Raw genomic sequence first — 26,225 nt, 5'->3', positions numbered from 1 at the left:
TTAGTTCATGTGTTGTCAGTAACACAGTTTGCTTTTAAAATAACACGTCTCTAATCATGTTTTTCCCCAAGGATGTCCTTGGGAATGGTAATGTTCTTCATGTGAAATCAAATTTTAAAGGAATATGTTCCAAAATATTAGATAAAGCACTGCTCTAATGCTGCTGCTCCTAAGATTGGATATGGACTACAAGGTTTAAGATTGTCCTAGCTCAGTAAGGAAACACTTTCTGAAGAAAAGGAGTGCAGGAGCGGTGCTATGCCAGACTTCCAGCAAGTGCATTATTTGGGTCTTGCTCAACGTCCTTTGCTTCTGTGTTGGGTATTTCCTTTGTATCTGGGTTATTCCACCAGTTCTATTAAGAGTTACAAATACAAATTCCATCCAGTGATAAAGGAACCTCCAGTGTGTAGCTGACGTCTCTAGTCACCGCACCCTGAAGCAGTAGAGGAACTGTAGACTGTTAGCCGTAAAGCCACTGGGTGTGAGTTTCAAGACCTAGCTCTGAGTATTTATGTGACAAGTAATCCAACCTACGCTGTCTCCAAAGCAAAACGTCTTGTAACAGTTGCCTTTATGCACTTAATATTTCTAATGAGTTTGAATTGCTACTGTTAAGGCTGAACTAGTCTGGAAACTGTGTCCTGGCCTAACATGCTGTTATAACTGCATGCTATTGGGCTGTCTTACTAAATTGGTATTGTAAGTAGCTAAAAATCAGGCACTTATCAAAGATACAGTTCTCCACAGTGAACTATTTTGTTGTAATGAATGTGGCCTGTGAGGATGTTTCAGAAGGTGTTTCTGTATGTGGTGAAGGCTTGACCCCTGCAGTCCTGTCAGGCTCGCTGTAGCACAGGACTCTGGCCTCAAATGAAGCAGAGTTACTAACACAATTGGAACAGGAAATACTATTCAAAAGTCAAACGGATTCTGGGACTGGGTGAGCTCAATGCCTAAGGAATAAGAAGCTGTTCCCTTCTCTCTCCTCATCAGATTTGTGAGAACTTAAACTACTTGTCCCAGATCTCAAGAACGTGTCAGTGTACACCTACTTCATAGTGTAGCATTTTTAGCCAGGTACTCTGTCATCCTGAGGTTTTGTGGGGAAATGCCCGTTCCGGCTGCTGAGGACCCTAAACCAGGTCAATAGGGGCTTATTGTTAAACGTACAAATGTCTCCAGGGAAGTTGCAGGAATTCTGCTGACTGAACTTTCAGTATTGAGGAATGAAGATGAAACTGTTCTGTCTTCCAGGTCAGCCCCAGCTAATGTTGACAGCAGGACCCAGTGTCGCAGTTCCACCACAAGCACCTTTTGGCTATGGCTACACTGCACCTCCCTACGGGCAACCGCAGCCTGGCTTTGGGTACAGCATGTAAGATGCAGCACAAGTCAGTTTGGAGCTAGCGTATTTTCTTACTGAAACTCCACCGTCCCTCCCCGCTTTAACTCATAACAGGGAAAAGCAAGAGTTCTGCCTCGTGTTCTTGTAACCTTTATTTCATGAAGGACTGTTTTTTCTAGCGCAAACTATTTGAATCACTTATGTTAAATCTTTTTCACATTCCATGTCATTTAGACTTTACTTTAAAAGGGGAATAGTTTAAACAACTTTGTTCAAGTGGGCTTTTGCAGGACTGCTTATTACCATTAAGTCTATTGTGAAGATTCTGATTTGCACTCTATAGTGTTAAACTCTAATATTGAATCTTAAGTTCCTTGTATGTGAGCAGCTTACAGTATGTACTGTCTATTCTAAATGCATTTAAGTCTCACTGTATATTCGGAGAAAGCTAAAGCGAAGATACTTGTATTTGACCTTGCAAGACTGCTGACAAGAGACAACACTAATCAGCATATCCTACCCTGGTTGGATTGCATAGCTCTAAAAAGAATTTAAAATGCGTACAGACAACCTTGCCTGACTTAAAATGAGTAAAAGTTTTTGGTTTTTTTTTTTCCTTAACCTATGCAGGTTTTTCCAGTTATGCATATAGAAAATGCTAGTGTCTTTTTGCTCACTCCATATGTAACAGATGACCTTATGTTGTGCTGTATCCTGTGCTTTTGTGGGACATTCCATTCAGGAACAGAGCACCATGATTCCAATCTGTGTATTTACTAACCCTGCCCTGAGGTTTGTGTATGTTGGATATTGTGGTGTTTTAGATCACTGTTTTGAGTGTACAGAAGAGAGAATTCAAGCATATTGCTGTTCAGTTTTGTTTGTGCAATTTGAAATTACTCAATTTAAAAATAAATTACTGGACTGTGGACATGCTGCATAGTGGTAGCTTCACTTTACTGTCTTCAAAAAGGACCTTCGAACTCGAACCAAGTATTACAGTGCTAGTAGTGTGGGGGTGCCGGGGTCTGAGGGGCCATTAGGAGAGCAGCGATGGAGACCATTAGTGGTGTCTTGCACTGAGGGGGCAATACAAGAAAATATGTAATGCTTTTTCTATAGAAAGATTATGCCAGAGAGAAGAAAATAGCACTTTTTCAATAGTTGGCTGCATTGTGGTCAACTACAGCATATTTGATCAGATGATACGTTAGGATTGTAGTAGGGTGTGTTAGTTAAATTGAGATCATGTTCTAGGTATGTAAGTTGCCTTAAATATATTTAGCTTCAAATAAAATTGACTTAAATGTTTCTCTATGAATACTGTCATATTTGAATGTAATGAGCATTACAGCACTGGCTGTATTTGCGATAGCTGGAGAAGCTTTTGTCCCTTAACCAGGAGTCATCCCCAGTGTCAGGTTCCAGCTCTGAAGCTGAATCCCCTTCCTATTTGCTCCTGTGACTCTGCTCTTCCATGGGTAATGGTGGGTGTAGGCACCTGAGGGGGCTTTACCTACCACAGGCTCTAGGTCTTTGTTCAAGAGTGTGTTGGAATAAAAGTCTGCAGTGAGTAATGTTGTCTTTGTAAAAGTCTTATGCCGAAATAAGAGGTGCAGTATAAAACCTTCTCATTCGTTGTGTTTATTACAGCTGCTTACGCTTGCATTTCAACCCCTGATGCTCCCTCTGGGTCTGTAACTTTGACTGATAGAGACAAACCCAGCTCAGTTCCTATGAAATATGTCGTGTAAGAGAAAACAGAAGGAAGACATGGCTGAGAGGCTGCAAGATGTGTGCTCATCAGCACTGTTCTTGCAAAACAGCTGTTATAAAACTGACTTGTGGAAAGAAAGTCCATCTACTTAGAAGTGCAGTGTTTTACAGCTACAAAGAGCTACAAGGGTAGAATTCACACAAGCCATGATCAGTATGATCTGAACTCTGTCCAGTAACATCCTTAAACCCCAGAAGACTTGTTAATTCCAAGTAAAACAGGATTTAAGCTAGCTGCTGTATGAAAAGCTGTTTATATGTAGGTAACTCCCTCTATGTGCTGACCTGCTTGCAGATTCCTGCAAGCGCAATAGGAACAGCGACACCTCTGGAGAGCAGCACGGCTTTCAGCTGCTCCCCACAACTGTTTACTGGCTCTTAAGGTCTGGGCTGCAAAGCCTGTTTAACCTGGTCAGTCTCATGCCAGTCACAAGCTATTGCATCAGTTACACTTAGAAACTGTTTGTGCAGGAAGCTGGCTACAGCTACCCCAGCTGCAGGGGGCAATTCTTAACTGCTTCAGCAGCTAGTCTTTTCTGAATTAAAGAACGTATCTCTTCAAAAACCGGAGAAGGGGGAACCTGTCACTTTTAGCACATGGGACAAATTCGCTTAAATTTCACTCACACTTCTCTTCAGCCAGTAAACCAGAAAAGCGCAAAATTCTCAAGCCATTGCACGAGTCTTAAATACACTGGGGTCTTTCTTATGGTAGTACAATTCTGCCAGCTCTACTTTCCTCAGCTCCACTGAGCCCAGCAGTAAACACAATATAGGAGCCTGAGAAACTCATGATTTGCAAATAAATCTCTTAAAAAAACTCAGTGATTTTATTTATACTGAGATATAGCATACAGAAAAATCCCCAAACTTGGATTTTTATCCCTTCAGTACTGCTATACACCAATGCATTCACATTTCGTTGGTCCCCAGTTTAGAAGAGTTTTAGGTGACCAGAAACTTTATCTACTACATCAGCTGGTCCCGGTCCAATACCAAGGACCGTCTGGGAGCCTGGAGCTATCTGAGTACGACCCGCGTCTTGTATTAAGCTCACAGTCAGTCCAAGGTGTTTAGCATCAGCCAGGAGCTGGATCAGAGTCTCTTCATCAGGAGCTTTGAGGACGACTTTAGGTTGTCCGCAGTACTCCCACTGCTTCAGGAGTTCGGGATTTCTCCTCTGAACTTGCTTGTAGGCGGAAACAGCAGCATGGGAACACTGCGCTGCTACTTTGCCCTTTCCCATCTTCAGATCATTGCGGACGATCAGCACCATCTTGAACTCCCCAGACTCTCCCATGACGCTGGCTTCGCTCCCCAGGCCGTTTGCGGGCGCAGACATTCCGGCTTTGGGCCGCCGCAGGAATCTCCCACGGATGCCCCATCCCAGGCACACTCCACAGGCGACTCCAGCAATGACACTAAGCAACCCAGGTTTGGAGAGGTAATCCATGGTGGATTTTGGAGACTGGCTATGAAAGCGCAGGAGGAGAAATAAATTACTTAAGCACTTCTCAGCTTGTGAGAGTGCACCTGGTTATTTGGAGATAAACACTTTTTTTTTTAAAAAAAAAAGAATCGCATTTTCATGCATTGGGAAAGGATGTTCAGAGACACCTTTGGTGTGGGGTTTTCTCCTTTCCCAGCGACAGCTTTCTCGTCGCAAACACGTCACTGGTGACAGTGCGCAACCCGCCGGTGATGGGCTTCACCGCGGGAAGCAGAACTCAGAAAAAATCCCCCAAATTATGCGACAGTTACACCTAAAAACGGTGAGAGAAAGGGTAAATTGGCGGGGTTTTAAAGTCAATACCCAAAATTCCCTGTAGGGCCACTGTCCGGAGCCACCTCCAGCGCCCCCGGGCGCTCGGGCAGCCGCGGCCTCGCCAGGCCCGCGCACCGTCGGCCCCCGGGGGAAGCGGCTGCACCGGGCAGGCCGACGGCGGGTGCGAGTGAACCTGAGGGATGAGGGAGGCAAAACCCGAGGGGGACGCGAGCTGGGGTGGGGAGGCCCCGTGTCCCGCCGCCGCTTACCCGCCGCTCGCCGCCAGGCCGCCGCCGCCGCCCCACTGTCGCCCGGAAGTGACGCCACCGGCGCGTGTCAGCGCGGGGCGGGAGGGAGCGCCGAGCGCCGGCCACGGGAGGGGTAGGGAGTGCGGCGCGCGGGAAGTGACGTACCCCGGTGGGCGGGAAGCGGAGGAGTCGGCCCCGCCCCTACTTCCGGGTTGGCCCGGGCCCAGCGGGAGCAGCCGGCGCGGAGCGGGGTGAGTGCGGGGCGCCGGGATGGGCCCGGCCGGATCGGATGAGGTGAGGCCTCGGCGGCCACAGGGTCTTCCCCGGCGGGCGGGGGTCCGTGCCGCCGTCCCCTCAGCGGCACCTGCCCGCCTTCCCCCATCTCGCCCCCTCAGCGCTGGCCGCGGCGCCGCTCCCCTCACGGCCGCCTGAGGGGTCGCGCGCCGCTCCCCCTCCCCGCCCGCCCTTCCCCGATCTCCGTGGTGAGGCCGCAGCGGCCGCGCTGGTGGCGGGGGTCGGGAGAGCCTCCAGTGACCTGGGGCACCGTGACCCAGCGACGGCCCCGGGCGGTGTTGGGCGAGTGTGGGGCCGGGAGGGGCCCGGCGCGGGGAGGCGAGCTGTCTGTGAGGTAACCGTGAGGCGACCGCAGGCTGAGCGTTGCGAGCGTGAGGGAGGGAAGGAGCCGTCCCCACGCCGCTGGAGGGGCGGCAAGGGAGCTGTGCTGCTGCGAACCCACCCCCCATCGCACTGGAGACCGGCTCTGCTCGGGACGCTTCACGTCCCGCTGGATGAAACCCTGGAAACTGCACGGTCGACTCACCCTGCTTTGGCTCAAGGGTCGGTGCCTGATGATACAGTGAGAAATTCATCCTTCCAGTGGCGAAGAGTAGGATGCCGATGGTCTTTGTCTGCTTCCCCAGTGAGACTGTGTTGTGTTTTCCCAGCTGGGTTGCTGACTGCCTCCCCTGTGTCACACCCACTGTCCTTCTTCCTAGAGACTGTGGCTTGTCTTACGGACTTGGGTAGTTAGGCCCAAATCCACGAAGCCTCTTAATGTCTCATTTCTGTTGACTGAAGTTGAGCACCTAGATGTGTTTGGCTGGTTTTTAGTTCTCTGCCAACATCATCTAGTCATTACAGAAGGTAATAAAGCAGTAAGATTCCCATTTTGTTCCAGTTTTTTTGAGTTCCATGTCAGCTTCTGAGATGTTTGGCCAGTCGTTTAGGTGACCTGAGGGAAGGGGTAGTAAGTTTCTTTAATAGTGGCTGTTTATCTATAAAGTGCTGTGAATCCAGGTTATCCCTTTGAACTGCTCGTATGACATTTCGTCAGGGTTCTCTCCTGTCCTTGTTTTCTCTGCTCTGTGCGGTGGTGCTTACCAACAAGTGGGTATCCTGGTTTAGTTAACGTTAACAATATGGGTTGAGCACTCTGAGGTGGAGAGAGTGTGGTAATACTCTTTTATGCCTTGGAGTGTGTGAATTTTGTTTGAGCAGTGGCTTTTACTACTATTCTGCTGTTAGGACTACTGCTCTTCAAAGGCTGTTTCACCCCCGTTCCTGCCAGATAGCTCTATTGGGGGTTCTCGTGCTTTATACCATCTTACCTTATGATAGCGTATATAAGCTCTTCTTAAGGCATTATTTTGCCTGTTGAAATGGGCTTTGTTATGATAGTCCTTTTTTCTTTCAGTCCATTATTTCTGCCACATGGAACGGACTTTTCATTATTCCTTATTGGTCATAAGTGACAGTTGTAATGATTGCTTCACGCCGTGTTTTCAGATGACAGTTTGAAAAAACATGTTTCCAGTTGTGCAATGGGACGTAAGCACTAGTTATTAATTTGAGCTAGGCTTCTTGTCCTACTTAGCAGCTGAAATCAATAGTACTTGTAACTTCTGTGGAAAGGATAGGAGGAGACTTGGTAGCTTTTAAGTGGGTAGTAGCTTTGAGGAAGCCGAGCGTACTGTAGGCAAGCCTCTTAACTGGAAAGTCTGCACTATTTCCAACTTAAAGCTTTTTTTTCCTGTGGTTGTCTTTGAATATCTTTTGAATGTCATAACTCTTTCTGACTACATCTTGTGAATGCCTCTCCTTAGAATGCTCTGTGTAATTAGTGCATATTTTGAGATCTCCTCGTATTTCTTAACAAGCTTTGGTTTTAAAATAAAAAACTATTACCCCTGATGTATAGCAGGAGTAGGCCAGTTTTTCCAGTATGATGGTGGTGGGAAGCATATTATTATCTGAAGGTTAGAATTTTAACTTCTGTTACTTGTGGAGAAGTGTGAGTTGGATGGACTTTGCTATTCCATGAGAACAAAGGGCACAGCCTTGACGCTGTTGCAACATTAAGCTTTTTGTATTCCTGTAGCAGGTTGTAACCGTAGTCATGGGGCAGCGCTTGCTGGTTTTGGTGCTGCGCTGACCAGATGGACCCAGGCAACAGTACGATGTTATTAGTGAGGCAAGCATTTGTTCAGTGTATTTCAAACTTGTTAAAAGAATATTCTTCTTCTCTTACAAGGCTCAGAATTAGCCCGTGTGATTCTCATTGAATGGCCAAGGCAGCCATAGTGTAACCTGAACTGATTCCAGTTAGAGGCTATTAACGTCTACGAAAAGCAGAAATCGTTGTCTCAGGAGTATGTTTCAGCTACTGTTTTCCATGGGGTTTGTTAGGTACTTCTGTTCATGCCCTTTCATCTCTGCTGTACCTCCCTTTAGAGAAGCAGCTCTCTGGATTTAACGGCTGGGCACGTTCAAGCATCTTCTTATGGGGAAACAGTCTCCCAGCACTTACAAGATAGGATAAAGGCAAAGTTCCTACCAAATCTGCACTCTCCACCAGCTGCTGGAGGAGCTAGAGGTGGCAATTCTTAAGGCTGCATTTATACTCTTATTTCTCTAACTCTTTATTCTTTCCTAGTTAAATTTTAGCAGGCCTTTTTTTGTGCAGGATGTGTTATCTTGTGACAATTCCTGTGACCTTTGTTTCCTCCGTGCCTTTTGGAAGCATAGGGATGCTGACAGTGGAGAACTTGACTGCCACCTTCTGAATGCAGAATGCAGTTTGAGGGCTGAGAGACAAACATCTTGGCAGATAGGATGTGCATGGATTTCTGTTTAGCCCTCTGGAACTGAGGGTGTGAAAGATACTGTGTCTATTTAGTCACCTGAGTATTAAGTTATGGTCTTTTTTCCAATGTTGTGTGGCCCCTCTCTCCAAAGCTTTTATCTCTGCTCTTATCAGTCTTTCCAAGTTATGCGTTCTGGTGAAAGGGCTGCTTGGACATAGGTGGTGTGACCTCCCCAAGAGGTACCTTATTGTGGCACTGATCAGTGCTGTGCCAGTACTTGTCACTGAGTCCTGTGACAAGGGATCATTGTCACAGGGGTGTTTGAGAGGCGGCTCGAAGCACAGTGTGTTATAATGCTGTCTTGTTCAAAATCTGGATACAGTTGAGCTGGGCACTTGGGAAACTGAAGTTAGCGTAACAGCACAGAAGTAACACCAAGGAGGTCTGCTGTGATTTCCTCAGGTCACTGTCTCGGCAGCGTATTTTACCCCCTCTGATAACCTTGAAGTGGTTTTCTCAGCAGCTGGTCGAGCATTGTCCCGGTCAGCAGAGGAGCAGTCTCATTCTGTAAGCTGTGATCTGCACCCCAGGCTTGCTGCCTCCTGCCAGCGTAGGGAGCACAGAACTGATCTGTTATCCGCACTATAGCACGAGATGCTATGCTGATAATGTTCATGTTCCCGGTTATTTCAATTTCCTTTCTTTTATTTAAAGGATTTAAAGGTGATCACTGCAAACACCTGAACAATGTGGATTTTGTCTTTCCTACCATCTTCCATGCCTTTTCATCTATATCTTCTGTAATGACTACTGTATTGTTATAGCACCTAATTCTACTGCTGGATCTACACACAGACAACCATCAATAGTTGTGTTTCACCTGAGGAAATCCACCAGGGAGAACAGTTTAATATATGTGACTGTAACGGCAGGGACAGAACTTTTCATAGTCTCAGAAGAAAATGAGTAGCATCCCTGAAACTCGTGTTACAACAATATTAAATCATTTGTTCCTAAAAGGTGTCCCAAAGTCTTTTTGGACAAGGGGAAATTTTAACTCTGAATTGTAAGATGACTTCTTTGAAATGGTATTTGGCTAGAAATTGGAAAATAGGTCTGGTGTACAGAGGCATAACCCACAAAGTGGAAACCTGTGGTCTTTAACTGAATTACTTTTCCTTTGAGGGATTAAACTATTTTAGTTAGAAAAACATTTTTAGTATGGGAATAAATGCACTCATATCAAAGTAACCCATTATAGCTAAATCTATGGAGATTTTGAATGTCTTTCAGATGTGTCCTAATTTATTTTAATTGAATGCTTCCCACGGGTGTTAAAGGACTGGAAAAAAAATCAAGCAGTTACTTTTTCTATTTTCTGTCGTCTTTAGGAAAGTTATTAACCTTCACATTAGGGACTGTGTCAGTTTTGTGTCACATGATGAACAGTATTATCTTACTCTGTAGGGACGGAAGGTTTGGAAGAGCAGTCGCTTTGGTCTTGAATGTCTACAGAGCTGAGGACATAGTTGTCTGTTCCGCTGGCTTCAAATACAGAAGAAGTAGTGAAGAGTGACGTAGTTGCACGGAGCTGAAAGGGTATGTAACGTTTCACTTCAAGACCGATCTCATCCTTTACCTAAATGTGTTTGTGTGTCAGGCAGTCTTTGACTTTTGAGGAAAAGTGCTCTCCAAACGGTTACTTTGCCAAGAAACTGTAAACTTATTCCCTGTGTAAATTGTTGCCTATGTAGAACATTTGATGACTGAAACAAAACTGTATTACAGATGTGTAACGCTGTCTAGTTTAGTCCGATTACTTACCCACCTGTGAAAGTCTAGTTTTTAATCTTTTGTTCTCTTTACTGTAATTGAAGAACAGTGATGTAGATAAAGGAGGAATGGGTATCAGAAAAGTTGAGGAGAAAGAAGGAGCAGGATACTGGCAGGGTTGGAGCATATGGGTTAAAATACAAGAAATGACAAAAGATTGAAAATGGTGTGTTGCTAAGGTGGCTGGGAGAAAACATCAGCAAAACGGTCTAAGCTATAAATCTGGTTCTAGCAGCTGTGTGACAAGTAACTTTGATGGAGATGAGAGTCAGGGTTCCAGAGTCTCATTAAGTAAAAGTAAGAATTAGTGATTCAAACAATGTCTGGGAAAGCAGTGAGATCATTAAAATAGTTTAACAGCTCCCTTGTTGTTCCAGCACGTTGGAAAGGAGTCCTCAAAAAATCCTTAGTACAGAAGGTGACTCCACATTCTCCTCCTCCAAGCGAGCGTGTAAGCACCCAACTGCCTTGTCTTAAACAGTTTCCTTTTACGTAAGAACACCCAACGCTTGGGTGCTGCAGCAGCCTCCCCAGAGCTTCAGAAATAAGAGACTTTTGTCCTTTTCTCTGATTACAGAATGTAGAGATTACAGTGCCTAATTTTGTGATGTTCTCATGCTCTGATAGCTTGTTTTGCTTTGTCTCACTTATGCTGTAAAGTGCCAGTCACAGTTACCATAAGCCCTTTTTGCTGACCAATTTACATTTTGACTAGCAATAATTGTCTTTTTATGCTCAATGTTATGGATTTCCCTAAAGCTGAATAGTGTATTGTGGGCCATTTGTTCAGCCCTACAAAGAGGTTCTTGTATAAGCACAGCTCTAACAAATGATCTAAGCGACTGATACAAAAACTCTTCATAGTTGTTTTTCTCACTCTTTTAAATAGTTTATTTTTATGCTTGCTGGTAACTACTCAATGTATTAGGCAAATTTATTTGTAGATGTGGACTCTTGTCTTTTTTAGCATTCATAAGAAGTGTCTTTTTCAGTGTTCGTAAGAAGTGAAGTTCTGTTTAGCAGATGGAATTTAATTTGCTGTGGTGAGCTCTCACGCATTTGGTGTAGAGGATGCGGACTCAGTTAATGAAGGGTAACTCCATTTTGGGTCAGGCTCACACTCCAATTAATCTCCATGGGGAGACATTAGTGCAGGACTAGTGATTCTAATAGGCCTCAAACAGAGCAACAGATCAGAGCTGAGCTTTCTGGATGCACATTCTCCAGGTCCTTATGCTTAGATGCTTTAAGTATAATTAGACTTTGGTAGACCAAGGAGCTTTTTCTGAAAATGGTAAGGGTTTGGTTTCTGAACTGCAGCCGGTTTGGGCTTGCCATGTAATAGGTATCAAATCTCCTAGTCAACTCTATTCTTAATACAAGTTTTTGGAGCTTTTCTGCAGAATGGTTGAACTTTAAGACCTTCTTAACAAGTATTTGCGCCACAGAAGTGTGCAAGGGGACTATTTATCTGCTTTGCTGTAAACGTTGACTTTGTGCACTTGAGGTAGCGTTATGCAAAGCTAATCCCAGATTAGTGCCTTTCCAAGCAGGCGGGGTAAACTGGCTCTGTTGGTTGAGCTTGTGAAAGCTGTAATGTGTATCTAACGCTGCACCTGAGATCCCTCGAGACTGGTGATTTTTTTATGTGCCAGTAAGATGTTTAAGGGATTGCAGTGGAATTCAGTTCATGGAGAGGGAGTGTTGTGCACAGCCTGGATTTTAGCATCAAACATGGCGAGCAGTTTGTGTTACAGTAAATTAACTTTCTTGAAATGTAATTAAGCTGAGCGGAGACCAAACCGATTGAGACTTCAATTTTGAAGGCTGGATTTGCACAAGGAAAAAAGATGAATTTCAAAATGAGGAACATGTGGTTTCTACTTAAGTGTTTTTTGTTTTGTTTTAATGTTTGTTATATCTAAGCCAACAAAATGTGACTGACATTCCCTAAACCAGTACGTGTTTTTTTTAGCATGGCTGTGTGCAGAATGCCTCTGATGGCTTTTGCTTCCTCAGCAGCTTTCTGTGAACATTGGGTTTTCTAACTGTGGATGCCCAATTTAAATATTCCCCTCTGCAGTTTGAGCTTTAAATGTGTATGTAATATACATATGTATGTGTGTATATAAGCTTATATTGTATGTGTATATAAATAAGTATTTATATATATAAAAAATAAGAGCACCACGAGCAAGTGCAGTCAGTAGAAACAAAACACTCCATCTCCAGGGACTTACTGTCCTAATGAAATTAGGAGATGGCTAAACATTTGATCCTTGTATCACTGTAGCAACTGGCTGGTTATCCTGAACTGGTGTAACTCCCTGACTTCCAGAGTGTCAGGCTGCTACAAAACTGATCTGAGGAGAGAAACAGGTTCACATTCCTCTGGTGTTTGACTAATGGTTCAGAGCGAACCTTTGATTGCAAGTGACCGCAGAATGATGCTGTAGAGCTCTTACTGCAGCAGGTCAGTCCTCTGTTGTCCTTGGCTGACCGTGGAGCCCTTCAGCATTGTGCAGAAGCAAACTTCTTGCAAGGCTGTTTTATTAATTTTTTTGGTGGTTTGGGTATTCTTGGGGCCCAAGTTTCAATGAATAAAAATTGTAACATGCAAGAGATTAGTTTCTGCTAGCTTGTTTAACTAGATAGATTTCTATTTCTGTGCATTTCATTTCAGGAAGGACTCATTCCTGAGACCTTGATGCTTTTGACTATTGGGTTTTAAGTAAAACCCCTTTAATAATCACATTCTAGCTAGCAATTTTATCTGTATTAGTAGCAATGCACAAGGCTTGTACCTGTTTAGAAGAACACCTGTCTAAAACTGACCCGTGAAACCCTGGAAATATTAAAAAAAAATACAGTATCTGAAATATTTTAACATTTTATTAAAAAAATTGACAGAATTACTGCAGTCTGAATCACAGGGGTGATCTCAATTCTATTTACCAAACCCGAGTTGCTGCTTGGCGCTTGAGCCTAACATAAATCAAAGGGGAAGTATTTTTTCTGTAAAACTTTAATTTCCTCCACTAGACAGTTTTATGTAACCCGTCATTTTGGTGCTGCACTACTTTTCTTTCCAACAAAAGCGGCATCTCAAAAACTGTAAATCATGTTTGCTTACAAGGAGAAATGCAATGCAAATAAGATGCTTTAGCTTTGTGGGACTCTTTTTTCAAAATAAAATTCTAGAAACTGTTTTAAGATTCAAGAGAGGATTTTTTAACGCAAGGAGTCTGACTGGCTACTTTCTTTGTGTTTGATTGTGTAAGAATTGTCAGCTGTTCAGGTTTGTGTGTTGGTTGTTGGTTTTTTTTAAGGAAAATTAAAAAAGGAGCTCTTGCAACATTCTGATTTGTGCTGGCTTCCAATTATTGCACTATTTACTCTCCTGGATAAGGAAAACCGCAGCTGTTCTTTTGGACTGTTTAAGGCTGATCTCGCTAGAGAGATGCTAAATTAGCAGACAGAATGTACACTTTTCAAAAAAGCTTTCCATCAGAGAGCTCTTTTCCACTGAAGAGTTTACTTTTCTGGTTTAGAGATATTAGACTGTCTAAAACATGAGATGCAGTTCTGTATCTTAGTTACTATACCTTTTTTTTTTTTTAGGCTGTGAGGTTTTTGGGGTCTGCTTGCATACTAGCTACCTGGAAGCTTAGTGCCAGAATAGATGCTTTCTAATATGAAAATCAAATCGTAAGCACCCCTCTCTCAGGATTGAACTGAGGTTTGGATGAAGCTCTGCTGCTCCTGGAGCCCAGACAGTGGGCTGATTAGCAGAAGGGATTGTTTAACAAGCTTTTGTTCAGCTGCTAGAGGTGAGAAGAGTTTTGTCATGTAAGTGAAAAATTTAGATTTATGTAGGTGGAAATGTTTTAATCCTTGTCATTGTGGGAATTGAATCACGTTCTCCTTTTTAATGATGTAGTGCACGATAACTGTGATTTGGATTTGGAGAACCGCTGGATGTTTGCCTGAATTGTTGACTATGGAGTAAAAGGAATCTCTGTAACCAGAAATGGAGACATTATGCTTTTTGATTTTGTTCTGCTATTAGATCCCTATACGTGACTGATCTATGAAATGGCAGAAAATGGAACAGATTGTGACCAGAGACGCATAGGAATGATCAAAGAACAGCACAATGGAAACTTTACAGGTAGGTAGAAATGACTTAATGTTCTCAGCAGGTCAGCTTGGTGTGTAAAATGGCCAGTACAATACTCAAAAGGAATTTATGTTGGTGCACTTTATGCCTACATAATGCAAAGGGCCTCAATGCCTGAATCGATTTTGGAAAGTTCAGTCATCTCTAAATCTGAAGTCTAGAGGATTTATGTATTGTAAAGCCACAGAATAGTTTTATGCTGTGTATTTCCATTCAGTTTTCTCTTTTCTTCCGCTCAAGTTCTTATTCTGTAGCTCATATGCATGTGAGCCCTGTAAAGCTGACGTGGGTGCCAACAGGGGCTGCAACAGGACTGAGCTAAAAAACTAAACTATGTTGGCAAACATGTGGCTGGAGAAGTCAGGCTATACAGCCCCACCCTTTGGCATTGGAAAGTTAGTACTTGGTAATAAAAATCTGTTTTACTCTGGGAGAAATCCAGTTATTAGTCTCCCAATTTCTAGCTTTTCTCTTGACATTTAGCTTCACTATAATTTATCAGTTTCAATGATAAATTACTAACAAAACACTTAACTACTTCATCTCCTGCCTCGCCTCTGTTTTTCCTACTGGTATGTCTGAAATAGGCTTGGGTTAATATTTAGCATTCATGAAAAATAACCTGAGAACGTTTCTTGAAGAGCCTTGTGTCACTGAATTATCTGTGCTGTGGAGTATAGCATAGAAATGGTAATCATTTTAGTTTGCTTCCTGTCAGCTTTGCGTGTGCCAGTTCCATATTTAATTAAGTTTTGTAACCAAGTGATTTCTCAAGTTGTATGAAGTCTTACACCATTGTCTCTTATGACCTTTACTAAAAAGAAAGTTATAAAAAACAAGGTTGAAGCATCTTTATTAGACACATTAAGTGAAAAAATAGAAAACAGAAATTATTAACGCAATGAATGCAGCAAGATTTAAAGAGGACCTGTATGCGTGTATGTATGGAACAGATCAAAGCCTTTTACTTAAAGGCTTAAATCATTCTGTAACTCTGAGGGAATGTGGAAGTTATCCAGTATTTGCCGATGTAGGATTTCTGTTAGTTCGTCTAAAGCCAACTGATGCTTACAGCTAAGGAATACAAAATTACATGGCCTATGTGACTCACGAGGTATGCAATTTCTATGTAAATATTAGCATCTGATAAGGCAGCATTTTGCAGTGACTGGAATAAGACTGAAATAATACATCTTGAGTTACAATATGCTGGGGATTCAGATTAGATTAATATTTTAAATGTAACAGCTTTTTACAAATTTAAAATTTATGAATATTATTGCAGTGCTTTAAATGTATACAAAACAGAATAGGTTTTGATTAGGTGATGTTTAAACAAGTTTGATGTCTGTTTGGATACAAGAATTATTTTTGTTTATTTTTTCCATTGTTTTGCGATCTTATTTTTTTCTTTTATTTCAGAATTCATTTTCTTTAAAAGTTTAAAAATTATTACTGCTCATTAGCTTGATGACCTTTGAACAAGCCATTCTAATCCGAAAAATAGCTAGGGTTCTTATTAACCTTGACGGTATTGTAAGTGCAAAGTAACACATTTACTAGAAGAACCTTTTTTTCTGTACTTGTAAGGTAGCGTGCAGTGAGTGGTGTTACAGTAGTGTTGAGCTCTGCATCATAACCAAATCACTGCAGTTAAAAGCAACCAGATGTATAGTGTCAGTCCAGAGGAAGACTGTGGTATGGAAGCAGGGCCTTTTCATGGGAGCATTTCCTGTTGTCTGGGCTCGTTTTGGAGAAGCTGAACAGCGTGGCAAGGCTTACCGTAGCCTGAGGATCCTGACTGGGACGGTAGATGCTATTATCCGGTTACACAGTGACTTGAGTGTATAGAGAGCACATGTAATTCAATCTAGTTCGATTGGAGAAGTCTGAGAATAGCTTTTGGAAGAGAACCAGATTCAAAAGTTCAAAGTGAAACGTGGTGTCTGTAGTGGGTGAGAGAGTCACGTTTGACCTAATGTATTAGCTGATTTGTAACTAGTAGTACAGTACCTTGTGTAAAGGCTAATAGATATGCCAGACTTTTTGCACCCTGGGCCAATTATATTCTTCAATGGTTGTCAGCTACATGGAGGGAAAAAGCCACCTTATTTCCTTTGCTGGAGGTCACCTGATTTCTCATGCACTTGGAGCAAACACTTAGTGATGAGTAGAAAAGATGGCTGGGAGCTCACATTAGCTTCCTAACAAAGAAAAAAAAAAAAGTCAGTATATTTTTGGGTGGGACAGAATCTGAACTGTCAGCCTGTGCTTTTACATTTCTGTTGCTTTTCATTTTCAGATTCCACTTTGTTGAGTGAACGGAAGCGAAGGGACCGAGAAGAGAGGTTGAATATTGTCCTCTGGAAACAACCGCTTGTTACCTTGCAGTATTTTTTCCTGGAAACTCTAATAAACTTGAAGGAATGGACCATAAAGTAAAAATCCTTTCTTTAACTTCTACTAAGCATTCTGGGGAAACCCATGCTTTGATTCAGTAGGTCATTCTGACATCTCACTTTCCCTGATGATTCACAACTTTAAAGTTCTTCTTTCAGAAATCATATTTGTTTTTGTATTTAAAGGTAGCTACTGGAACATACCACGCTTCTAGCTGTGTACCCAGACCTTCTGTCTAAATTACATGTGTGTAAATGCAGTAAGGTGTCAATGGAAGAAAGTTGCAAAATTCTTTTCTGACGAGTTGAATATTCCCATTTGAGATATCCCTTGCCTTAAGGAACCCTAAACACAGAGTGTTCCTAGGGTTCCTTAAGGCAAGAGATACTGTACTTATGACTGCAGTGTTAAGTACTATCTATTAATGTCTGTGTTAGTATCGCTAAATGATCTTCCAGTAGCTCAGCGAGGGCAGGGTTCAGGATTACGTGGAACTTGGAGTGATGTTTATGATGCTGCAAAGAGGACTTTGCTTCTAAGCTATGTGGTCCCTTTCATAACAGGAAATGATTTATTAAAGCACTTTCCCTAAGCATCATTTACACACTGGATAAAATGGGCTTTTATTCCAGTTAGAAAATTTGCAAGTGGCAGTCCTAACATCCCCTGCTAATGCTGAAAAGCATAGCTGTTTCCTAACGCACTAGGCTTGAGGGGGTTTGGAGTGCCAAAAGGCAAACACGAGTAAAATTGGCAACTGAAAAATCCAAGAGTAGCAGCCATCCTAGTGCTTGTGTTGGTAACTGGAATCTCTTGTGTTTGGGATTGAGTTTAGCGTCATTTTCCCAGTGAGAAGACAGGATCTAATATCACCTCGGGTGATCCTAGCTCACTGCAGAGTGAGCCAGCGTTGGTGATAACGGGCTGTGTTCATTGACCCTTCCAGGCTAGGTTCAAGGTGCTGACACAAAAGATCCATTGAAAGAAACTTCTGGTTTCCATTTTGATCTTCTGAAATGATTTGTATGAAAAATACCAGGTTTATGTAGTGTAGTCTTAATTCCCCTTTACACCCCCAAAAAAGAAAAAAAACCCTAAACCTACTTATCTTGCTATGTGCCTTTGTTCAGCTATCCTTGGGAATTATTTCTTTGAGAACTGTTTTATTGGGTCTTACGTTAGCCATTTCTGACAACCTCCAAGCATTTATTTAAACCCAGCAGAAATATCATTTGAGGTCTTATTTTAAGCCGTTACCTGGCTTCCTAGACACCAAATTCTGTTACAGATAGCACTCACATCCTCTGTTGCGCAGTGCATTTATGTTGTCTAGCACTAGCATGACAATCTCTTTACAGAAAATAACACTGACTATTATAAGCTATTAAGTTGAGACCTTGGATTTACTCTTAATGATCTCCTGTGTTCCACTTGAGTAAATTGTGATTTAAATGATGATGATCACTTGAAAATCCAATTATCGTACTAATACAAGCAGCACAGATGATTTTAAAATTAATGGAAAGTTAGAGTTACTTTTTTTAGCCTGCTTAATATGAAGCACTTGTGACTTTTCCTCTATTACGTCTCATATTTCTATCTTTTTCTGTCTGTCTAAATAAATAAGTTACATTCATAGTTTGTCTGAAATTAAGTGATGCTAGCACTTGCTTTTTTATATCATTAGGTGACAGTATAATAGTGTTTTCTAGAAAATAATAAATGTATTTGCTACTGTACTGTGTGTGGCCACATACACATCAAACAGAATGCGTATGTAAAACTAAACAGCCTCAAAAGTAATCGGGTAACAAATTACATAGGAAAACACTCTTCTCCCCTTACTGTAGTAGCTTCCCAACACTTCATAATTACTAAAATGTATTTATTAAATTTTGAGCTGTTAAGAGAGAGGTTAATTTCAATAGGTCAGGGGAAACAAAATAGTGTAAAGATTTGTTCCTCTTACTGTCTCTGTGGTTTGAAATCAGCACTTCTGTATTTCATCCACAGCTCATCCCTTGCCCAGGGCCAGCGCCTGCTTTGCACTTTGCTTACCTATGGATGTTGTTGATGGCCCCGTCTTTGAGACTGTCTTGGCTGCAGAAGCCAAATATTTGTTTTCAGATGGTTACTCTGTTTTTCTTTATTTTTTTTAAAAAAAACAAACGCATGGCTGAACTTTGATCTCATTTGACAGTGAAGCTGAGATTTTTCCATAAAGAGTAAAGGCTCCCCAGATATTTTCTTTCAAGGTTTGTGTTTTTGTAATAGCAAACTTTTCAGCTGCCATTGTCCCTCCTGACTACACCCACGCAGGCCCAGTCTATAGGGATAAGTTACTTTGAAATGCATGCTAAATTATGAAAAACCCTAATTGCGATTTGTCTTTTAAGATTGTGGCATCGACGAAGTATCTTGGTGTCTTTATTACTGACGCTTGCAGTGCTTACAGCTACGTATTACATTGAAGGAACACATCAACAGGTACGAGGTTTTCAAGTTGCTTTCCATAGTGACTAATACTTCCTGTCCCTGTGCTAAAGTAGATGTATTGGGAATTGAATGGGATCTTCATGAAATTGTAATGTATCTTTTGAACTCCTACTCGCTAAGGATATTTGTTTCTCATGTCATGACTCCTCTCTGTTGTGTGTGGATGAGTCGCGTTTTAGAGATGCAGAATGATCAGCTGTATCGTTTGATCTATTCTTTTGCATCTGTAGGTGTTCCACTTCTCATCCATCCCTGAATAAGCACACCTCTGATGCTGCAGCACTCCTTCACATCTGCTGCTAATGAGCTTTTAATAGTGGTGCGAGCTCTTGAGATATAATGATAAATGAGTCATGATAGAACTTTGTGGTTCCCAAGAAATGTTTCTTCTGCTTCTGCAGACCCATCTGTATGGAAGGGTCTCCTGACCAGCTAGGATAGGCATGTATCTAGATATAAAATGGTTTCATGGTTCAGATGTGGTTCTGCGATGCTTCTCATAGCCCCATTGTTTTCAAATGGTTGTTTAAAAATTTTTTTGTGCTTTGGTGTATGTGAAGACTGATGCTTTTGCATCACTTGAAATGTAAGCGGTTGCTTAACCATAAGGTGATGGTGTTGTCTATACCTTTCCCCTCCCCGTTTCTCTTAGAGTTTCAGATTTTCCCTGGGTACAGACAGCCCTTTTAGACCCTGCAGAACATTTCCTTGTGCAACTGAATCATCTTACCTTACCGCTCTGACTCTGAAATCAGCAGGTTCCCAGTTTCAGAGAACTTGCTTACATCCATACTGTTATGATGTGTCTGGCTGCCTGAGGGACGTACGGGTCTGGAACAGGAGTCCTGGCTTCCCGGGATGGATCTTGAAAAGCAATGAAATGAGTTGTTTCAGCTCATCGCATTCTTGCTCACACAATCCTATGCTTGAGACCTAAGCACTTAAACGTAGAGCAAGTTGGTAGGTGGTAAATCGGTGGCCTGTTCCTCATGGACAAATTACCTGTTTCATTTAAAAACTGCCCTGGTTGGTGGCCAGCGTGAAGGCCAGCGCTTAATGCACTCAACATTTGCCACTAGATGGCTCTTGCAAACTGGTGTTGGGGCTCATGGTCCCTGAGCAGGCTGCTGGGCCTCCACTGCACCAAGGCTTGGCAGGGCAGAGCTGCTCAAGAGGTTTCCTTGAGCCTGCTGGGATCCAGCCTCTGCCTCTGGGGCTGGCGAGGGGAGTGTGACCTGCAGGCTCCAGCCAGAGCTCTCCGTTCTGAGTGTCTCAGTCATGTGTGCCAGCAGGTATCTGTCCATCCCCCTTCCTCCAGAGCTCCTTCCCTATAGTCCATGTCCTGCCAGTGCCTCTGCCTGTCTCTGTGTACCATCTGTGTATACTTGAATATGAACCACTTTCTTCCAAAACCATACAAAAAATAATGAAGTGTATTTGTGGTTATTTGGCATTTTCAGGACCTTTTTACACTCTGGCAGGCCTGGTTAAGACTAGAAAACTTCATCTTGGTGCTGTTGGTCCATGAATAGTATGAAATGGCACCTCTTCTTGGGGCTGGGGTACAGACAAGTTGATGGCCTGGCTCATCCTTAGTATTGCTGTCATGGCAGTGAGAGGGAGATGCTGCTTCCTGTTTCTCCAGCGTACCCACCTGGACTTTTTATGTCCAGAATTTGCGGTTACTTTCCCGTATCCCCTCACTTGCGTGTACAACACATAACCAACATTTTAATCATTTCTTAAAAGTAACAAACCTGGTTACTTACTGGTCCAAGATAAAACATTCAACAGAGTCACTGAAAGTGCAGTTAATAATATTCCTTTATTTAACCTGTTCAGGCAATTCCCTCAGTTTTCTGCTTGTTGCTTGGGCTCCAGCAGACACTGTCTGGGGCTTACTGCTCGCTCTCACACCTACTACGTCTCTTCTGGATTTCATCCCCCTAGTATTGAACCTGAATTTTTCATCTATCTCCTTGGAAACTTGCTTATTCTAAAGCATGTGGGCTTTTCTTTTCAAAGCTGCTGTTTTCTGTACGTGTCTGTGCTGTAATTGTAATAAATTGCAAATAGAAGTATCTGAGATTCTGTTGCAGTTATTGTAATCCAGGTGACTATTTGCGTTAGTCTGTAGCTTTAACTTTAGCCCCTAAGAGATATCACCATTCTTGATTGTTTTTTTTTTCTCTTTTGTGACTTTTCTTTTTCAGTATGTGCGGTATATGGAGAAAAAGTTCTTCTGGTGTGCCTACTGGGTAGGATTAGGCATTCTGTCCTCTGTTGGACTTGGAACAGGTCTCCACACCTTTCTGCTCTATTTGGTAAGGATATTTCCATACCGTGTTCTTTCTGAGTGGAGTATTTTAATTGTTGCATATTTTTAAAGCTGTGAATAAAGATTACATAAGTCCTAGACGTTAAGTACTTTTGAAAGAAAATAAATACTTAGTATAATGCTTCTGTCCCCTAGTGAATGCTATTCATATTCTATACTGTGTGACCTTGTTTTGTAGTTTGCATGCTATATGTTTGTTGAGCTGTAGATGTTAGCCTGCTGTAATCCTCACTTTGAAACAATGAGTCAAAAATCTGTTCTCTAATTTCCTAATTTAAATGCAGCATTTTCTAGCGTGTGCAGCTCAAGTGTTTCCATTTAAAGTTTTTCAGCATACTTTTTCATTTAGTAGCTTAAAATGTTCATTTTTCTAGGTGAAACCAGTGAAGTAGGCAGCTATTTTAAAGTTCAGTCTGTATTAATTTTGCTTCGAAAATAATAGCAAGAAAAAAATTGTCTACAAAGATAATATGATATCTGTTGTTCTGAAAATTTGTATAATGTTGTTTATCTCAACTTTTAGCTAGGAAAGTTAGGGAAATGTTTGGGTGTGTTTTGCTTTTGGCCATTGGATTAGTTCCTTGTTTATGAAACCACTGTCCTGGATTTAAGAAAAGGATCCATGGCCACAAAATAATTAAAACCAGTTTATGCAACAAATGTCATCTTGTATCTGGAACAATTACAGATGTTTACTTTCAGAACTGCTTTAATCATTAACAATAACACAGAAAACACTACAAGAAACAAGAAACTCGTGCTTTTCCACACAGCAGGGCAATGCCTGTTGGATCGAATGGCATCTCTGTGGGCTGCGGTTGCAGAAGCCTTGGACTCACTCGTAATGTAGCTTCTCTCCTAAAGACTACAGAGGCAGAAAGTACAGGAGAAAGGAAACTATTGCCAAACAGAAACAAGTTTATGCATGCATAGCCTTCTAGACAAAAGTATTGCTGTCACTCGAACAGACTGGAAATGGAAATTCAGTAAAGCTGACGAACAAGAGTGTCTAAACATTTTTACAAAACACTGGATAGGGCTTCGACAACAGGGAATTGACAGTGTTACAGATCTTTCTGACTTGCAGAGATAAGGGATGTTTAGGGACAGAAGAACATGGGCTGGACCGAGGGAGAATCAATCAAAATCATCAGGAAGGGAAAGGAAAGCACTTCAGGTTTGCTGCAGAAATCAGTTGATCATGACTTAAATCAGCAAGAAGGAAACAGTTTAAATGATAGATTTTCATCATCTTCCGCATTTTTTTTATGTTTTCTTAGGCTATCACCCAGTGACAGTCAACTTAAGATTTCTCCTGACAAAAGATTTCATGTATTTCGACATCCTCTTTGAAGCAGTTTGGAGAGCTTATACAGTTCCTAGTCTTAATTCTTACACGTGCTGGGTCAGAAATCTAGTAAATAAGAAATGTTGTCCATCACTTCTAAACTATATTTGAAAGTGGGTAGGAAGAGTGCTGTCGTTTTATACCCTAGTCCACTCCAAGATGATTTTGTCACATAAAGCATAAAGGAGTGACAAAGACAGCACCGCTTCTTTTTACCTAAAAGAAGGTGGGCCAAAATGATCTTTCTTTTACTCTGTATTTAAAAATTCAGATGTTTAAATAGTTCTAAATTACTTTAATAGGAAATAAATTATATTTCATAACATCACTTCAGTTTTCCTGTGGAGTATACGAGCCTAGTGGATATATTTAGGCCGTGACCTGAGCTGACGTTAAAGTACCACAAAATGTAACTTATCTATTGGTTTATCAATATAATTTGTGGGGGCTGTACAGGAGATGAACAGCCTTCCAAAGATTATAAGGAGATGTGTTGTGGAGGAAAAGAAATTTAGTTTAATATTGTTAGTGAAGGTATTTATTTGGAATCTAAGAGGCAAGGTTTCACATAACTTTTCTAGGGGAAAAAAAACAGACAAAATAGACTGCACTGAATAATGAGAAGGTGATTACAGAATAAAACGTAATAAAACGATACCATCAACATCCACTGTGTAACAATACAGGAGAAATACTTGTTTGCTCTAAGTATGTAAGGCAGATAAGCATGTTTCTATTACATTGAGGGAATTCCATAAAGGCAGTGAGTGTAGGAAGAGAGAGAAACAAGGATTCGTTATCCTCTTTTCTCCTGTGCAAGGTTCTGTGATCAGCATGGACCGTAAATTCAGGTCAGTTAATGCTTTTAGGGCACTGAAGGCTTGTCTGAACCCTGAATAGTGAACTTGGTGGAATGTATTTGGCTTTGTAGCCACTAGATGGCGGTGGGAGTGTAAAAACACAACGTTATTGCCTTTAACAGTGTGTTGCCATTTTAAGTACCTGAACTATTAATACCTCTGTCAATACAGCTATATCAGCAATATCTATATGCAATATGCTATCAGTGTAGAAATAGGCTTCTTAATATCTTCTCAGTTTGAGCCTACGCCTTGTGTGAAAGGGAACACGGAGTACTAACTTAAGACTGTTGGTGCAACTTTTAGGGGTAAAACCCATCTGGAAACAATGCAATTAGGAGCTCCAGCTTTCAAGTGAGGAGTTTAAAACTATTTTGCTTTGTTAATTGTGCAGCAGTTTCCTCTAAAAGTAGAAATACAAAAGGTTAAGTGTGGAACTTGCTATATTAACTTTTACATTAACTGTATATCTACTTTTCATATTCCACATACTTTAATTACCTTTCTTCATTATGGTAAAACTTATTCTTCAGTTGATTCAAAGAAACAAAAAGTTACAAAGCAGTAAATCCCCTTCTGCTTTAGTGCCTGGATTTGCTGGCAATAGAGAATAGACTCAGTAAGTGTTTTAAAATTGCTTTTAATTAATTGCTCATTTTGAATCTGTATGTACAGGGAGATTGTTGGGAATGCAATTACATGCTTAGAGAACAATGCTCTTGGGCCCACCCATGTGCTGCTGAGCTCCTGTTGATGCTTGCGTATTGTCTCTGCCATTAAGGGCCGAGGGGTAGGAATTGATGGCATGTAGGCACCTGCTCAGACGCTGTGCCTGAACTTCTTCAGCTGTGACACAGGTGCATCTTTTTTAAGTATAGCCTTCCTTTTACTGCATATGACTGTTTTCATATCAAACTGTTCATAAGCACAGCCTGTTAGCTGGGCAAACCATCGAAAGAGTTATGCAATAGAGGCAAATAGAGGCAATATCTGAATGCCTCCAGAGGGTTGCTTTCCCTGACATGGTTAGCTGTTTTTCCAGTGTTGAAAACTGTCATTTGTCTGGGTTCTTCAGAGCATCTCTCACCAGCTGCTTTTTGGAACGGCATGAATTCAAGTGCCAGGAGAGATCCTGGGGTTAGCTGAGAAGAGAGTACTTGGAAACGGTTTGCTTAAAGTAGATTTTACGGTCTAAAGCAGTCTCGGGCAGGGGGGATGTTACCCTCTGGGTAATATCACTTCACGTCTGATTTGGATGTTGTTGGTCACCAGAACATTCTTGCTGCATGCATCTCGGTGGAGGAGGGAGGTCAATTTTGTCAGTTTGATAATAGGCTTTTTATTGCTATTTCTGTGATTCAAGAACTTTCTATGTGTTATAAAGGATCTGAACATTGTCTGCTGTAATGGTTTCTACTTTAATGCGGCTTCCTTAGTTGTAGTCAGCTCTAAATATAAGATTTGACATGGCTTTTTGGGAAACAATTCTCGTGCTGTAAATTGGCACTGGGCTGAGGGCTGGCACGGAGCAGATCTTCATCGCAGAAATAGGGAAGCAGGCCACTCTTCCAAGAATCCTTTTAATTCTGACACTTTCAAAACAAGTCTGCTGGCTTATTTTCCCAAAGTCCATTAAAGGTTTTTCACAATTCTTTAAAAACAACACTTTAAAAATAGTAATCATGAAGTGGTCCTGTAGGAAATAAAACTATTATGATTAATGACTTTAAATATTGTTTTTAGCAGCACACAGCTTTTTTGTTCTTAGTCCTGAGATGTTTTCTCTTCTATTGGTGATATATTAAAATATATATGGCATGAATCACCTAATTACCAAAAGAAGGTGACTGAGGGTAACTTGTCAGGAATCTCTTGCATTTGTACAGCTTGGAGAGATCTGTTTGCTGCCGCGAAATGCAATGAATGAGCTGCTGGGGGGACACGGGGGACGCTAGATGGAGTGCTGGCTTGGGACCGCACCGCCACCGCCATACTCACGCCACACTCTGCCTCGTGATTTGGTTTCAGTTCAGCTCTGGCAAACGGATTGCAAAAGATGCGGCCGAGGCAAACAAAATCAGCTTAGAATTAAAGCCTTGCGCGAGAAGCAGATGATAAATGTCCCTTCTGTGTATGGTCCGTTACAATCTGTAACGGTGGGGAATGAATGGAAGCGAATTCCTCACAGGTCAAAAGTGCAGAGTGAGCTTTGGCTGTTTGTATTTGTTTGTGTTTTTGTTTCTTAAATATGGCTCTGCTGGCTTGCTGATAGAGCCAAGTGGAGCAACTGCTGCAAAGGTTTTCGCTGGTGGCCGGGCTGAGGACTAGCACAAACAGGAAACCTGAGGCACAATAGGGATGGTTCGTATGTGGAGGTCACACAACCGTTTGAATTTTTTCAAAACTTAGTATGTGGGTTTGTCGCTTAATTCTTCCTGGGGTGCTCTGGCGCAGAGTGGAAGAGGGCACGGCAGTAATTTCAGGCCATGAAAAAGAACAGAAAACTGCCTTTAAAGAGAAGTGAGTTGAAAAGACAGTGTCCTTATTGAC

General features: G+C 41.8%; 3 protein-coding genes across 6 annotated transcripts in view; 2 read left to right on the top strand and 1 right to left on the bottom strand.

Annotated features, from left to right (window-relative positions):
* The window catches only part of CLTC (clathrin heavy chain), a 33,725-nt gene extending 31,446 nt beyond the window's left edge, over positions 1-2,279 (top strand). For both annotated transcript variants that reach the window (XM_063340414.1, XM_063340415.1), the window contains one exon: positions 1,258-2,279. In XM_063340414.1, the coding sequence (XP_063196484.1) occupies positions 1,258-1,382 (125 nt within the window). In that variant the 3' untranslated portion in view covers positions 1,383-2,279. The remainder of the gene's footprint in view (positions 1-1,257) is intronic.
* A 1,652-nt stretch (positions 2,280-3,931) lies between these two features.
* Positions 3,932-5,275, bottom strand: PTRH2 (peptidyl-tRNA hydrolase 2). The gene is made up of 2 exons (XM_063340278.1): positions 5,159-5,275; positions 3,932-4,596 (listed from the first exon to the last, which is right to left on the bottom strand). The coding sequence occupies exon 2, from the start codon at positions 4,575-4,577 to the stop codon at positions 4,059-4,061; it is 519 nt and encodes a 172-aa protein (XP_063196348.1). The 5' UTR covers positions 4,578-4,596; positions 5,159-5,275; the 3' UTR covers positions 3,932-4,058.
* Positions 5,250-26,225, top strand: part of VMP1 (vacuole membrane protein 1) — a 69,175-nt gene continuing 48,199 nt past the window's right edge. The window contains exons 1-7 of one of the 3 annotated variants that reach the window (XM_063340276.1): positions 5,349-5,431; positions 9,688-9,819; positions 13,675-13,883; positions 14,123-14,224; positions 16,536-16,671; positions 19,030-19,120; positions 21,343-21,453. In XM_063340276.1, the coding sequence (XP_063196346.1) occupies positions 14,149-14,224; positions 16,536-16,671; positions 19,030-19,120; positions 21,343-21,453 (414 nt within the window). In that variant the 5' untranslated portion in view covers positions 5,349-5,431; positions 9,688-9,819; positions 13,675-13,883; positions 14,123-14,148. Of the gene's footprint in view, positions 5,432-9,687; positions 9,820-13,674; positions 13,884-14,122; positions 14,225-16,535; positions 16,672-19,029; positions 19,121-21,342; positions 21,454-26,225 lie in introns of all 3 variants that reach the window. The other 2 variants (XM_063340275.1, XM_063340274.1) reach the window with 2 other exon arrangements.

The sequence above is a fragment of the Chroicocephalus ridibundus genome, chromosome 7, assembly GCF_963924245.1.
Source record: "Chroicocephalus ridibundus chromosome 7, bChrRid1.1, whole genome shotgun sequence".
Classification (NCBI taxonomy): Eukaryota; Metazoa; Chordata; class Aves; order Charadriiformes; family Laridae; genus Chroicocephalus; species Chroicocephalus ridibundus.
This window is presented reverse-complemented; position numbering and strand designations above follow the sequence as displayed.

What these genes read in the sequence shown, in the direction of transcription:
- PTRH2 (XM_063340278.1), bottom strand. Translation starts at nt 4,577, where the DNA reads ATGGATTACCTCTCCAAACCTGGGTTGCTTAGTGTCATTGCTGGAGTC.